Source organism: Dipodomys spectabilis, unplaced genomic scaffold (genome assembly GCF_019054845.1).
Source record: "Dipodomys spectabilis isolate Male_0828 unplaced genomic scaffold, ASM1905484v1 ptg000138l, whole genome shotgun sequence".
NCBI lineage: Eukaryota > Metazoa > Chordata > Mammalia > Rodentia > Heteromyidae > Dipodomys > Dipodomys spectabilis.
In genome coordinates, this window is record NW_024870815.1 from 11,917,351 (window position 1) to 11,931,997 (window position 14,647).

The window sequence follows — 14,647 nt, forward strand, 5'->3', positions numbered from 1 at the left end:
GCATACATAGTTCAAAGATAAGCATGCTTGGAAACTCTAAACATTCTTTCAGCTATCCTGCCTGAAAGAACCATATCCAAAACAGTCTGGCAAGTGATAAATTAAAGCTCCTTCCTCATTGGTAATATTAGTTCTAAGTTCTAAGCAGTCTCCATCTCACTGGATAGAACCTTAAAATTGAAATCCCTTTCCTAAAATGATTCATTGACACACTATTAAGTACATACTAGCACAAAATCCATTCTATGTTTCCAAACTCAGAGATGCCCAATTATTTGCTCTTCTAAGCTGCTTTTACCGCATATCCTATTACAATGCAATCCTCTGCCTGGTTCATTTGTTCATTGTGATAGTGCCGATTTCAGCCTCAAGACTAAACACAAATATCTCTGAAGGCCTCTACTTGTGCAAAACAAACTGTCATTCACTACTTCCTTCATTAAACTACTTACTATACTATATATTTGTTCACTTACCTGCTTTGCCTACAAAACTATCATCTTCTTTTTTTTACATTATGTAGCACCTCCATTAGTAGGTACCACATAATAAATGCATGGGAGGAAACAGTGATTACTTCCTTGTAAGTAATTTAGTGAATTTAGCACATAGAAGACTGCCATGTATCTACTAGATGGGCAGACTATGAGTTTCCATTTTATTCTACTCCTATACTAGGAAATACCGGGGAAAAATTGACAGTAACTCTTGACATATATTGCATGTACAGCAAAAAGAAAGGAAATGCATATAATTAATCAGTCTCAACAAATGTATGCAAAGCCAATACAATATTTTATTGTTAAAAAGTATTATTACAGTCTATGCAACAATATTTTCTAGAAATGAGTTTGAATCTGTAGATACCTAAGACAAAATACTAAAAAAAAAGGGGGGGAGAAAGGCTTTTCCTTTCCTTGAAAGGCTTTTCAAGAGGCATGATAAAACTAGAAAACAAACAAACAGTAAGACTTGTTGGTGCAAATATAAAGTGACAGTGTTGAGACTGAAGGCAGTGGGTCCAGTGCCTCAGATGCACTACAAAGAAATTCAGATTTGATGGGGAGCTTTTATAAATCCTATAGGGAGATTTTATAAATTTAAGTCCAGGGCAGGCTTAGGACACTGCTAATTGCTTATGGCAAGTCTCTGAAGTTTATGGGTTTTGTAAAAGATGAAAATAATTAGAATATACATTGCATAATTATAAATAGAAAATTCATATGGTTAATTTCAAAACCAATTTTAATGGTAAAAATTAAGCAAAGGTAGCTCCCTATGGACTGAATTTCCTTTTTAATGCTCGGTTGCTAAATATAATTTGTGGATTATGCCAATCATTCAACCAACATAAAATCCTAATATTAATTGCCAGAAAAATATTGCTATGCTCACAATATGTATTTATTTGAAATTGCTTTTAACTTATAAGTACAAAATCACAACTCCTCTTTCCAATCTCAAAATGTACTTAATTAATTGTTATATGCATAAAATCTACAGAAGGGAGGTTAAAAAGAAATAAAAAATAAAATATATTTATGCCTTAGGAAGCAATAACTATTATAAGATTATGTGCTTCGTCATGCTTTATATTACACATGAAAATTTTAAATTTTATCAATGACATCGATTCTCTTATCAATAGTTATAATGTGGCATTTCTCATTTTATTTAGTTTTGTTTTATTTTACTTAATTTTTATTTATATTGCCCAAACTGACCTGGAAATTACAATCCTCTAGCCTTAAATTCTCAAGTAGCAGGGATTATAGGCATGCACCAAAATACCGGGCACAAAGTGTCATTTTTCTTTTCAATTAACCTTTTCTAAATCGGTGAAAATGTCATGGGTCATCTCTCTGACAAAATGACTGAGGTTAGCAGCCGGGGCACTTGAGCTTCCAGGAACTCTTCAGTTTTGCAAACAGAAAAATTCCTAAGTACTCAACACTTAATCTAGACTTTATCTCTTCAGTGGCCTGTGACGGTCACAAATTGTTAATAATATTTCATTTGATTTCTAGGGATTTTTTTCTCTCCATAGGTCTCTTTTAGGAAGAATCTGGCCAGAATCATGTCTTTCTTGAAATATAGCAAAAATAACAGCAACGCTAAATTAAAACAACTTTTTTTCTAAAACCAAAACATGAGTGAAAAAGACTTACCTCAATTTTCAGGAAAAGGAATTTGCTGTCCTGATTTATCTAAATTACATCAAACTTTTCACTTTCACTTGTAATATGTACATAAAGTTGCAGTCTAGTGTCAGTGAGCTCTATTTTTACATCCTAAAGCTATTGATCTTATAATTGGCTCCTGCAAACAACTTCTCTCCTGATATCTCAAAACCATGGTATTTCCTAAGCTCAGGATTGAGCCATTCCATGTTATCTTCTATTGGAGTCCTTACATTTAATGTCAGTAATTCTGTACCTGTTAAGTGTTAAACTTATTTTATTTTCATTCATAACCTTTCTTTAGTTTATTTGGCTTCAGAGATTCTTGTTGTTTTTCAGTTGAACTAATTCAGGCCAGAAAAAAAAATGTACCATCGACAATGGAAGCAGTTTCTTATGGAAGGCGGCCGCTTTCCTCAGGAATGATTCATTTGGAACAGTGGCAGCTTCCAGACTTCACACATTACTTCCTCAAATTTGCTGAATTTAGCATTAGCCAGCTTGGTACTAAAACACTCAGAACTCAAAGACATGTGGGTGAACTTACATCTTCCTCTGCAGTCTTATTCCAAAAGCTCATAGAGCTACTTCTTCTGATTAATTTGTTGTATTTCTACTTGCAAACACATCCTGGTGGCATTTTAAAAAGCAGGTAGAGATGTGCCAGGTTGGGAACCATTCAAGTTTCTTTGTGATTATGGTTTGAATCATGTAGGTGGAATAATGAATCTGTATTAAATTCTGTATTACGAATCTTTTTCTTCTTTAGCAGTATCACTATCAGGCATTAAATATCCATGACAGAAGCTGATATTAGGTGGGCATATCATATGATCAGAAAACATTCCTCACCTAAATGAATTTATGGATCATTTATACCAAGGTCATTTATTTATAAGAAAGATCTTGCCAACTCACAGTTCTGTCCTGAATGTGTTTAGTTACCAAATGTCTGTAAGTGCATATTAGATTGCATTTTACAACAATGATGCCAGACGGCTGATGCTCCTGGATTACATCATGGCATTTTTACAAGCTCGACATGTTGCACAAATCTAAGTGCCTATGACCACTGCCAGGAACAGAGGACATTGGTGTTAAAGAGTGTCCTCTTCTCTGACCACATGCTTCATCTGATAGGATGCCATCTGTTCATCCTGCTGCCATTCTCTAGGGTAACAAGGTTGAAACAGAAAGGCATTAAAAATAGTCGCACTGCCTACTGTATTTTTAATTGACCGAGTCATTTTATCAGTGACCTTTCTCTCATAGGCTATTCGTTAAAATATTTTTGAAGTTTTGTTTCAAGATGGATCTGATCACTTCTGTTAAGTTGTATGAACCACAGCTACAGTCACAAAAAGTTGTCTATATTTTAATACTTTTTAATATAAAAAGTGATGGGACATCAAGATTAGAGTGAGGGCTTTTTTTTTGCAGGTGAAGATTATTAACTCTGGAGTTAGCCTTTTAGAAGCCCAGCCCCGCCTCTCATTATTTCTGAATCTGGACAAGGACCATACTATGCTTAAACAGCCTTAGCAGTAAATGATTATAACAACTGCATCTAACTCATGAAGTTGTTAGGGAGATTCAGTGAACTAATCCATGTAAAGAATCATCAGTCATAATGTTTGACATATAATAAATTCTCAATAAATATCAGACTTTATTATCTACAACCATTTTGGTTTTAAATTGATCTCAAATTAGGGCAAATCACTTCTGAAAATTGAACATATGTACCATTTTAGATAGTGTGTTCTAAAGAGAGAAAAAATACAAATGGGTCCAATTTCTCAAATGTACTTCATTTGATTTTAAATATATTCCATACCCATATTTTAAGAGTGATCCATTTTATGCCTTTTTGCCAGTGTATTATGCAGTGTTTTGTTATTGCATGTCATTTCCTGAAATCCTGTGAACCAAATTGTCATTGACAAGCACACAAAAACACTGATACAGCCATACAGAAACCAAACAAAACTTCCATTTTGACTTGTTTAAAAGCATAATTCATACTGAAAATGCTAACAAGCATTTTTGTAAAGTGAAAAGTAACAAAGCACAGTCAGTGTACTGCTTTCACTAGGGCTAGTTTTGGAACTCTATGGGCCTCTTTTACTCCCGTTTTTATGACAACAATAAAATTCAGCTTGTATTTCATACAAAAAGGCAAATACAAAAAGAAAACAAAGTCAGAAAGGTTGGCTTGCAGATTGTGGATGAGGGACATAAACTCATTTGCTATTGATGACAGTGCATTTCACTTAGTCCTTGGGAATCTCCAGTTGGCATTTTTGCCAGTTCCACCCACTGCCTTTGAGCAGCAGATGCCCTCATCAGCAACATTAGGGCCTGTCTGGCCAGATTCACTCCATTTAATCGTGTACTATTTGTTTTCTGTGTAGCAACTTCCCTCCTGTGTATTCTGCTTTCCAATTTTATGAAATGAACTAGTTGGGGTGAATTATAATAAATTACTGTGAGTAAGGCATAACCATGAGCAAAATTAGTATGCTAAAATCAAAGTGTTTATATGTCTATATGTCTTAGACATATGCAAACAACTTTTTGTTCTTCAAATAGAAATTCAATGAAGTTTCAAATATTACAGGAAACAAATATCACACTATTTTTTTATTTTCTAATTATGTTTAAGTAATTCATGCTATCTTTTTGAAGCTAATTATACACTAGACTATCAAGCACACCCTACATCTTTGCTAAATATGGTACTTCATATAGTTGTACCAATAAAAAAATCCCCAAAGTACAAGGATTGCATTGAGTGGGATAATTATTTGTTAATTAAATTCAATTTGTTTTAAATACACTAAATTGGCATCATAGCATTATTTCATATCCACTATTTTTAAGTTGATTTTTTAAAAAACCTGTATTTTATTATCCTTCAGAGAAACAAATAAAATTACTTATGCACCAGAAAGAGTGCTGAAAAACCTTTTTCTCTCCTCAAATTTCACATAACTTATTACAATAGAAGCATATCCAACAGTCATATCCAAACAAACATAATGAAAATCTCATGATACTGTGGCTTTATAAAAGAAAAAGTGTAACTTACCTCCTCCCACTGATGTATGTATCTAATTAATCTTGAAAGTCGTAATAAACGCAACAGACTGAGAATTTTTGTAAATCTCACAATGCGAAGGGCTCTGGCTGTCTTGTAAACTTCCGAATCCATTCCTTTTTCTACAATAAGAAAGATATAATCCACTGGAATTGATGAGATGAAGTCCACCACAAACCAGCTTTTTAAATAATTCATCTTGATCACTTTAGGGTCCAGGATGATTTCAGAACTGTCTTCATTGACAGTTCCAGTCCTAAAATTCATAATGAGGTCCAATAGGAAAACGGTATCTGATGCCACATTAAAAATAATCCATGGTGTGGTTGTTTGCTCTGTAAAGAATGTGATCCCAACTGGTATGATGACGAGATTTCCAACCATCATTATAAGCATTATTAAATCCCAATAAAACCTACAAGAAATAAAAAAAAAAATCACATTTCAAAATGTGGAAGATAATCATCCAGTTCTCTTCTCATAAAGATAATACTGGTTTATGGTTAAATATATAAGAATAAGAATAGAGAATATTTTAAATATAAATTTAATATACATAAATTTAAATACAAATTTTTCCAATGACTGATCATTTCTATCTAAGTGAAACCAGTATATTTCTACACCAATGCACTATTTATATAATATATTATAGTAAAATTCAAGAATAGCATGCCTACATTTATACAATAGAAAAGTAAAAGAATTTCCCTAGTATAATTAAACAAAATATGGAGAGAAACAAGGGACAAATACAAGATGAACCTTTAAAAACTGTCTCTGGTAAAACTCTTTTGAGGTATTTTGGAATATTCCGTGTATCAATTTCCCAACCACGTGTAAGAATAAAAATGGGTGAGCAACATTTGGGTAAAGTATACATTAGCATGAACTTAAAGTTGTCATTATTTTTTTTGGGGGGGGGGGGGTTCAGTCGTGGGGCCTGAACTTTGGGCCTGGGCGCTGTCCCTCAGCTCTTCAGCTCAAGGCTAGCACTCTACCACTTGAGCCACAGCGCCACTTTCGGCTTTTTTTTCTTTTTGCTTATGTGGTGCTGAGGAATCGAACCCAGGGCCTCTTGCATGGAAGGCAAGTGCTTTACCACTGAGCCACCTTCCCAGCCCCCTGTCATTATCTTTAGTTATGACTGACTCCTAGGACAAAAAAGTCATACCTGACAAAAATAACACGTTCTTTTTCCCCTAGCCTCTAGCCCGACGATTATATAAATGTGTTTCCCTGTGGAGATTTTACCTCTACTTCTGTTAAGACTTATCTATACATTTACAGAACAGTACACGAATATGTCAGTCATTTATCATGCACTGGCAAAGTAAATGAAAGCTTTCTTTTTTAATCTCTTAATGGAAATACAAATTGTGTCATCTAATACACTAAGGACAGAAGAGAGAGACGTAGAGCAGATGCGATACTGTAATAGTTACTTCACAAAGAAATGACATCACTGAACTCTAAAATGAAATCATGTGTTCCCTGAGGATTTTTCACTTCTGGATATTCTTATCTGTCTCTACTGTGAGCTTCTTTCTCTGCCTCCCCTTGAAAGGGGAACCTGGTGTCACACACAGACCTTTTCTCATTATTCTTCATGTGTTCCTTGGGCAAAAATACTACGTATTCATCCCTATCATTAATGATTAATTTGTACCTGATGACTCTAAAACCTTGATCTCTAGTCCACTTTTGTTTTTAAGCCTTCAGATCCTGATACTATACAAGCTATTGAATCTATTCTCTTGAATATCTCACACTCGCCTAAAGCAGCATGCCTAAGCTCAAACTCCTAATATCCCCTCCCAAATTTACACCCCACATACTCTCTATCTTAGGGATGGTGCAAGTCTATATGTAACTGCAGGCAGGCTTCACCCTTGGTGTGATTCACTCTATGGATATGAGGTAAATTTTAGTACATGTACATGAGTACATGTACTCATAACACATGCATGAGTAATGTCGCTGTCCCCAAATTTCTCTATAGTCCCTGCCTACTCATTTTTCTCTTTCCTCCATCTTTAGTTTTGTACAACAAATAAAGAAGCAACATTTCTGTTTGTTTCCTATTTTTACTTTTGATTTGGTTGCTATTTTTCTTTTTTCCTTATTATTACAGATTTTAAGTTGCTTAAAGTTCAAACTTGTATTAATCTTCCTCTGTAATGTAGACAGCATCTTCATTATATCATGCCTTCCTATTTGTGCCATGAACTTCATTTTCTTCCTTTGCCCACAGAGTTGATCTACCAGATTTCATATAGTAATGTTTGCTGAACATGGCATGTAGAAACTGTTATACAGGCAAAGGGATCCAAGACCGAAAAATTAGATGGGTGCTCCAAGTGTTCTGGTTTACACAGCTATCTGTTTGGTATCCTAAGGAATGTTACAGTTCTTAAAAGGCTTGAGTTAGGCCTTATGCTTGCAATTTCTGATACTCATGAGACATAAATAAGAAAGACCAATCTAGGCATAAAAGCTGGTGAGAAGCCTAATTTAGTCAATATGCTGAAGGTGTGAGGCACACCTGTGATCTCAGTCATGGAGAAGATCAAAAGAGGTAATGGTGTAAGGTTAGTGTTAGCAAAATTAAGATTAATAGACTTTGCCAGAGAACCACACAGACATCCAGGTACAAAGAACAAAGAAGGGCTTATTGCCAAGAAAGGGGGCCAGCAAGACTCCTTCTCACAAGGGAGGAATGAGAAAAGGCACTGGCTATTGTCTGGGGTGACCTATATATCCTAGGAGGTTTAGGAGAGGCTAGAAGGGGCTAGGAAGTGGAGACTCTGGTGTGGACATGTGGGCCAGGGGCTTCATCATGGCAGACTAAGATTTATGGCTGCTGTCCAAATAGTAGATAAGAGTCCTGCAGCTGCCCAGACCTGAAGGTCACTCTAAGGGGCTCTTCTTGCCTTATATGGTGGCAGCTGCCCCAGAGAAGTGCCATCCCAAGGTAAAGGGGGCTGGAAGTTGATTATTTACTGCCTTTACTACATGGGCCTGGTGTTGCCTAGGAAGGGAGCATGCTAAGCTGTGGAGAAGGGAAGAAACGGACTAAGCTAGCCTAGGAGACCCTACCTGAATAATAACTAAAGCAGAAAAAGGTCTGGAGGTTTAAGTCAAAGAGTAGCACACCTTTCTAACAAATGCTAGGTCATGAATTCAAGCTTTTGAGAGGTAATACTGACTCCTTAAAAATTTGACATCCACACTGCTGGAATTATTTGAATATTTCCCCATCCTTACAATAAATCCCCATGAACTCAAGAAAATGGAGAAAGTAATTGTGAGAACAAAGTTTCTTTCTCGGAAATACCAACAAAGCAGTGTGAACACTCATGCAAGTTCAGTAGTTACAATTAGAGCAGAATAATAATCTAAGTAATTATCATATCTTATATTGGAAGCAAATAAATGATAGAAGCAAGTAATAAAAAGGTAAAATATTTTTTTCAATGACAAAATAGTGTTAACAATAATAACTATAACCTTTCTTAGTAATAAAGTAAATTCATAGGGAATTTAGTTTATGTAAAGAAACCATTTGCACCATACTGGTATTCAGAAGAGGAAATGATATTCTGAAGAAGGAAGAAGGAAGAATTCCACTATACTTCACTTTTTTTTTTTTTTTATGTCAGTCATGGGGCTTGAACTCTGGGCTTCAGTGCTGTTCCTCAACTCTTCAGCTCACGGCGAGAGAGTGCTCTACCAATTGAGCCATAGCACACTTCCGGTATTCTGATGGTTAACTGGAGATGAGAGTCTCATGGACTTTTCTGTCCAGGCTGGCTTTGAACTTTGATCTTCAGATCTTAGCCTCCTGAGTAGCTAGGATTACAGGTATAAGCCACCGGTGCCCAGCTATACACTTTTTTAACCCACTACCATCATTTAAGACTTGTAGTAAATTTTTGTGGTAAATATCAAAAATATTTTCTTCTTCTACAAGAATTCCCACTGTCCTTGAGAGACTCCTGTTCTAGCTCCTGATGATGTCTGGCCTGGTGGAAAAAAAAATCTACAGCCTGACAAATCTGATCTAAAACCTCAAAATGATTTAACTAATGGCCACTTTACTACTAAAGGATTCACTTTTATAACTTATTTCCTAAGTACTGAATGCTTCTCTTCTCCTCTCTATGGGATGAGTTCTTTTGATAATTTCCATGAAACACAGCATTTCCTTTACCAAAATGTAGTATTTCTGTGACCTGTCACTGGTTTTAAAATTATTGGTGCTACAGGAGATTAATAAAATATTGCTAGATATAGTATAAATCTGTGTCCATTTTGTTCAGAGAAATGTTCTAAAGACATCAATTAAAATTTATTTTTAGATATCAATCATAAGCTGGGCATACAGTTTTACTAATTTATCATGTCAGTGAATAAACACATCCATAAATTAGCAAACACCACAGTGGAAATTTTTATGACTACACATATTTTTTGCAATCATGTTCCAAATTTCATTTAAAATTATTCAGTTATCAAAAACCAAATTAAATATGTATCCTATATTTAGGCACATATTTTCTGAAAAAGTAACATTGATCAGTGGTTTTAGTGGTAGTTCATCTCTCTATGTAGACAGAGTATCTGAACTTTGATCTGATATGTTATCAGACCTTATGGACACCCAAAAACATCTCACTACTTAAGCCCAGAATATTTACACAGAAATTGAGAAAATGTGTGGTTTTGCATGTGTAAGAGAGTTTACTTCTCAGGTCTGTTTTTGTTCTAATGCTTTTGTGGTGATTCACAGGGAGACATTCACTGTCCATGGCAAACAAAAAAAAAAAAAAAAACAGAAAATGCAAACAACTCAACTACAGGCAATTTGAAGTAGAAATACACTCATTTTCATAACAGAGTAAAACTTTGATAAATAACCCTATTTGCGGGAAATTTTAGTCTACCTCAGGGATAATACTAAGTTAGACCATATTTAAAGTCATGTAGTTACATTTTTAGTAAATTAGCCATTTATCCAAGGAGAATATGAGATAGTACAGTGGTATATTATTTTAGTAAATTGTGTGATGATTTATTAAAATAAGTGGGGGAAAGAAAAATCCAATCTCTCTGAATGTATTAAGATTTATATTAATCACAAAAGATCTACTCAATTGTAAATCTCATTTTTTTACTTCTCTTTCTCTATATCTGCAGGTTTTCCCGATGCATTAGCCTTCTAACATAATGGTCTTACATTCCTTCTTATATTATTCTCTATGACAGTTCACAATTTTAACTGCTTACTCCATCTACTTGAAACTCTCCCAATTTTTGTTTCAATGACCTATATTATCATACTTACTCATTTACAATTTCTTCGGTTCTCATTGCTCTTGTCAGCCACTAATGTGGTCATTCTAACTGATGCTCTTGTGCCACCACCATTTCCTCCCCTCGAAATATTGTGACTTTTAACCTCATCAACTCCTACAAGTAAGCAATTCTCAGATCTGTTCCTGGCCTTAATACAAGTGTTGGAGTTACATATTTCCAGCAACATTCTAGAAAGTTTGTGGCCTTTCAAGTGTTTGACCCAACAAGTTTGAATTCCAACTAATTAATGTTACAATTTCAAAACTGTTGCCTGATATTTTATTCCTGAATATTATTACCCAGAATTTTTATTAAGTTCATAAAACTTAAGAACTGTCTCTGAATCTTTTCCACTAAGCTTGTTGTTTGATCTTGTACTTATTTTTTGTCTAGTAAAGTACTTTTCGTCTTTAGCTTTTTACTTAGATCCATTGCCATCAAGTTCTTCGTCTATCTTCATTCTGTGTGCTAATTTCCCCATTTCTACCTTCCCATGTAAATTGTATCATACTTATACACAAAAGACATTCCTATAGCTTCCACATAAAATATAACCATTCAAAGTCTTCTAAAGTATGAACCTATTCTATATCTTAAGGTTTATTTTGTGCACATAAGGCCCAGCTACATCTTTGTAAAGGACTATTATCCAAACTCCTTCAACAAATATTATTTGCTCTGGTATTTTTTCTTGAAACAGAATCTCAATGTAACCCAACGTTATTTGTACTATCAATTTACATTCTAGCTCCTTTGGAGTAGCTCCTTTTTACTCCATCCACAGGTACAGCTTCCAGCATCTTAGGGCACCTACTAGTTAACCGTGAATAATTTACCATATTATGGTATTAATGATGATTATATACATAGAAAAATATATAGACACAGATATAATGAATCCCATTGACCAAATTCCAAATTAATCACATGTATATTAATGAACATTTATAAAGTTATCGTAGGATGTTAGTTAAAATATGTTATCATGTTCTGTTTCAATTGTTTGAAAATTTATTCGTATACTTTTTAAGACCCCTTCAGTGGTAGAATTATGATAAATATATCTAGATGATTCTACTCTTGCTTTAGAGGAAGAACAGTGTCTTTCAAGAGTACTTTAATTATTCCATTCAAATTCCTTCCAAATGAAGGGCACAACTTCCAGTTTGCTGAATCCAAACATCTGTTTACTGCTAATTGTAACCCATGAGTTTGCCTCATAAATCTATAGCTTTAATCAAAGAGTACAAAATGGAACAGAACTCTCTGTGTATTGAGTTTGTCTATGCTGCAGTATTCTATATTTGTGATGACATGTAGGTTTTCCATAAAAAGAAAAGTCCTTAATTTATAAAGGTTGAGTAGAAATAGTACATGAAATAGCTGCCCATATTTAAAATTTAGAGTTTTTTAAGTTCAAATCTAAAAGTATTTCTTAGCTTATATTTTTAACTGATTGGCCATTGAGTAATTTTTATAAAGAAATATTTTCTACTTATGATTCTTGGTACTTCATTCCTTTAAGGAAAGCAAAAACAGTGTCACTAAGTCATGTTATATTTTAGGAAAAAAATAAGTCCAAGCAAAATCTACTGCACTATAAAATACAGCAAACTGTTTCAAAGAGAAGTTTCTAAGAGAGTAAACCTTGCTTGACATTAAGTTATATGATAATATTGTATGATAATATAATATAGTATAGTAATATAATAACAGTCCATGACACATACTTTGAGGACACTTTAATTTTGAAACTTTGCTCAATGTCAGTCACAGAATGCTTTACGTATGTGAATATACTTGCATATAATCAATACACAAATTTTGAAAAGAATTAAAATGACTATATTCTCTCATGTCTAAATGAATAACTAAGCTTTGGCTATTTAAGTTGGGAAGTTTTAACATCATCATGATTGTTCCCTCACGGCTACCATAATCCTTCTACCACTGCTTATTTTCAAGTTATTCGTGTATAGCCCTTCTCTCCTGTTCATTCTTAAGCCACTAATGTTATGTGGATCTTTCACATTACTATTCCAGTTTAAGAGATTAACAGACAAATGTCCAAATTTTTATTATGTCCTTAATAAAACACCCATAGCTTTTGAGAGATTTGAAGGGTGTTCATGATTCTTATATCTAGGTTAAAAATTATGTCATTAAGTATCAAGATGGTATCACTACAGCAATAAAATATAAATAACACTTGTTAAATAATATGTAGGACAGACATGATCTCATTTGATATTCAGAACAACCAAAGGAGTAAGGAATAGCATTTGAATTGGATGAGGGGGGAATTAAAACCATGGAGTTAGGCATCTTTCTTAAATTTTTGTAAGGATTATGGACACTGATTTTTGAACCCATGACGAACTTGTACATTTGTACTTGTACTTAAGGCCAAAAAAAGTTAATCTAGTATATCAGAGTAGCATTGTTAAAAATTCATTTAAGTAGGACTGCATGAGATAACACTGGTCATACTTACAAGTGTCATTATCAAATCACTTGAAGAAATAAATATTTTACATAATTGTTTTATGAAAAGTAGATCCAAGCTTAGAAGGAGAAAAGGCTTTGATTCTCTGAGCATATATCCAATGCAACCCTTTGGTCTTTGTGTATACCACTGAGAATTTGCCTCAATTCTCAGAGAATCAAAGCCTTAGCTCTTCTCTCCCTACCTACATGTAGAAGCAAAATATTGTGTAAAGTGGCTATGGGTTAGCTCGTTTCCATAGGTATTTCTGAGTCCTCTCTGCCTTATCCTGAAAAGGTTTCTTGCTAGTGTATTGATCAAGATCAGTTCAGATGCTCTAAAGGCAAATAAATAAATAACATTGGAAAGCAAGTGTCAAATTCAGGCCATAATTTTCTCCCCCATATAATGATATTATTATAATCTCAACAAATCTATGTTGGGTTTCTTCTATATAGCAGCATTAAAAGAAATTGATTTGTAAATTCTACACAAATATTTCCTTCAAGAACTCCCAAAATTAATAAGTAAAAACTTAAACTTATATATAAAAGAGAATTTAGGACATGCTTATAAATAGTTCACAAATAGAAACTCAGGGCTTCCAAAAGAGAGGAACAGCTGGCTATCTCTTTAATATGAGTACTAGTATTAGAGAAGTTCAAGTACATCCTGAGGAGCGACTGGGACTGCATATTCATGTACATATTCATGTACAAGGATGCACTATCAACAGACATGTACTGCTTCCTAGACTTGGCACTATCCCTGAAAGAATTAGATGTAGGTTAGCTCTCAAGAAAACATAGTCTTGCAAATTAAAATGGATTAATAATATCCTAAGCATTTCTAGCCAGAGCAATAAAGCAAGAAAAGGACATTAAGGGGTCCACTTAGGGAAAGAAGAAGTAAAACTATCCTTATTTTCAGATGACATGATTGTATACCTAAAGGACCCAAAAGACTCCCAGACTCCTAGAACTGATCAACCGCTTCGGCAAAGTAGCAGGATACAAAATTAACTGTATGCCAACAACATGCAAGCAGAAAGAGAAATCAGGGAAAATAACTCCATTTACAACAGCCTCAAAAAAATACCCAGGAATAAACCTGACCAAATATGTGCAAGATCTTTACAGTGAATACTATAAACATTGGGAGAAATCAAAAGGAAATGGAAGGCCTTTACATGTTCATAGATAAACAGAATCAGTATTGTGCAAGGGTCATACTGCCAAAAATGATACACAAATTCAATGCAATCTCCATCAAAATCCAAATGACTTTCTTTACTGAGATAGACAAAACAATCCAAAAATTCATAATAAACAAGAAAAGACCTAAAATAGGCAAAGCAATTCTAGGAAAAAATAAGTAATATGGGTATTATCACAATACCAAACCTCAAGAAGACACAGAAGTAAAACCATATATTTGCAGTTACCACTATTTAGTAAGGGAACCAAAGACATACAGTAGTAAAAAAAATAGTCTCTTCAATAGTCGGTGTTGGCAAAAGTAAGC

At 34.1% G+C, this 14,647-nt stretch overlaps 1 protein-coding gene across 1 annotated transcript in view; it reads right to left on the reverse strand.

Annotated features, from left to right (window-relative positions):
- Hcn1 (hyperpolarization activated cyclic nucleotide gated potassium channel 1) overlaps positions 1-14,647 on the reverse strand; it is a 285,847-nt gene that overhangs the window by 231,705 nt on the left and 39,495 nt on the right. The window contains 1 exon segment of the mRNA XM_042690598.1: positions 5,272-5,695. Within this exon segment, the coding sequence (XP_042546532.1) occupies positions 5,272-5,695 (424 nt within the window).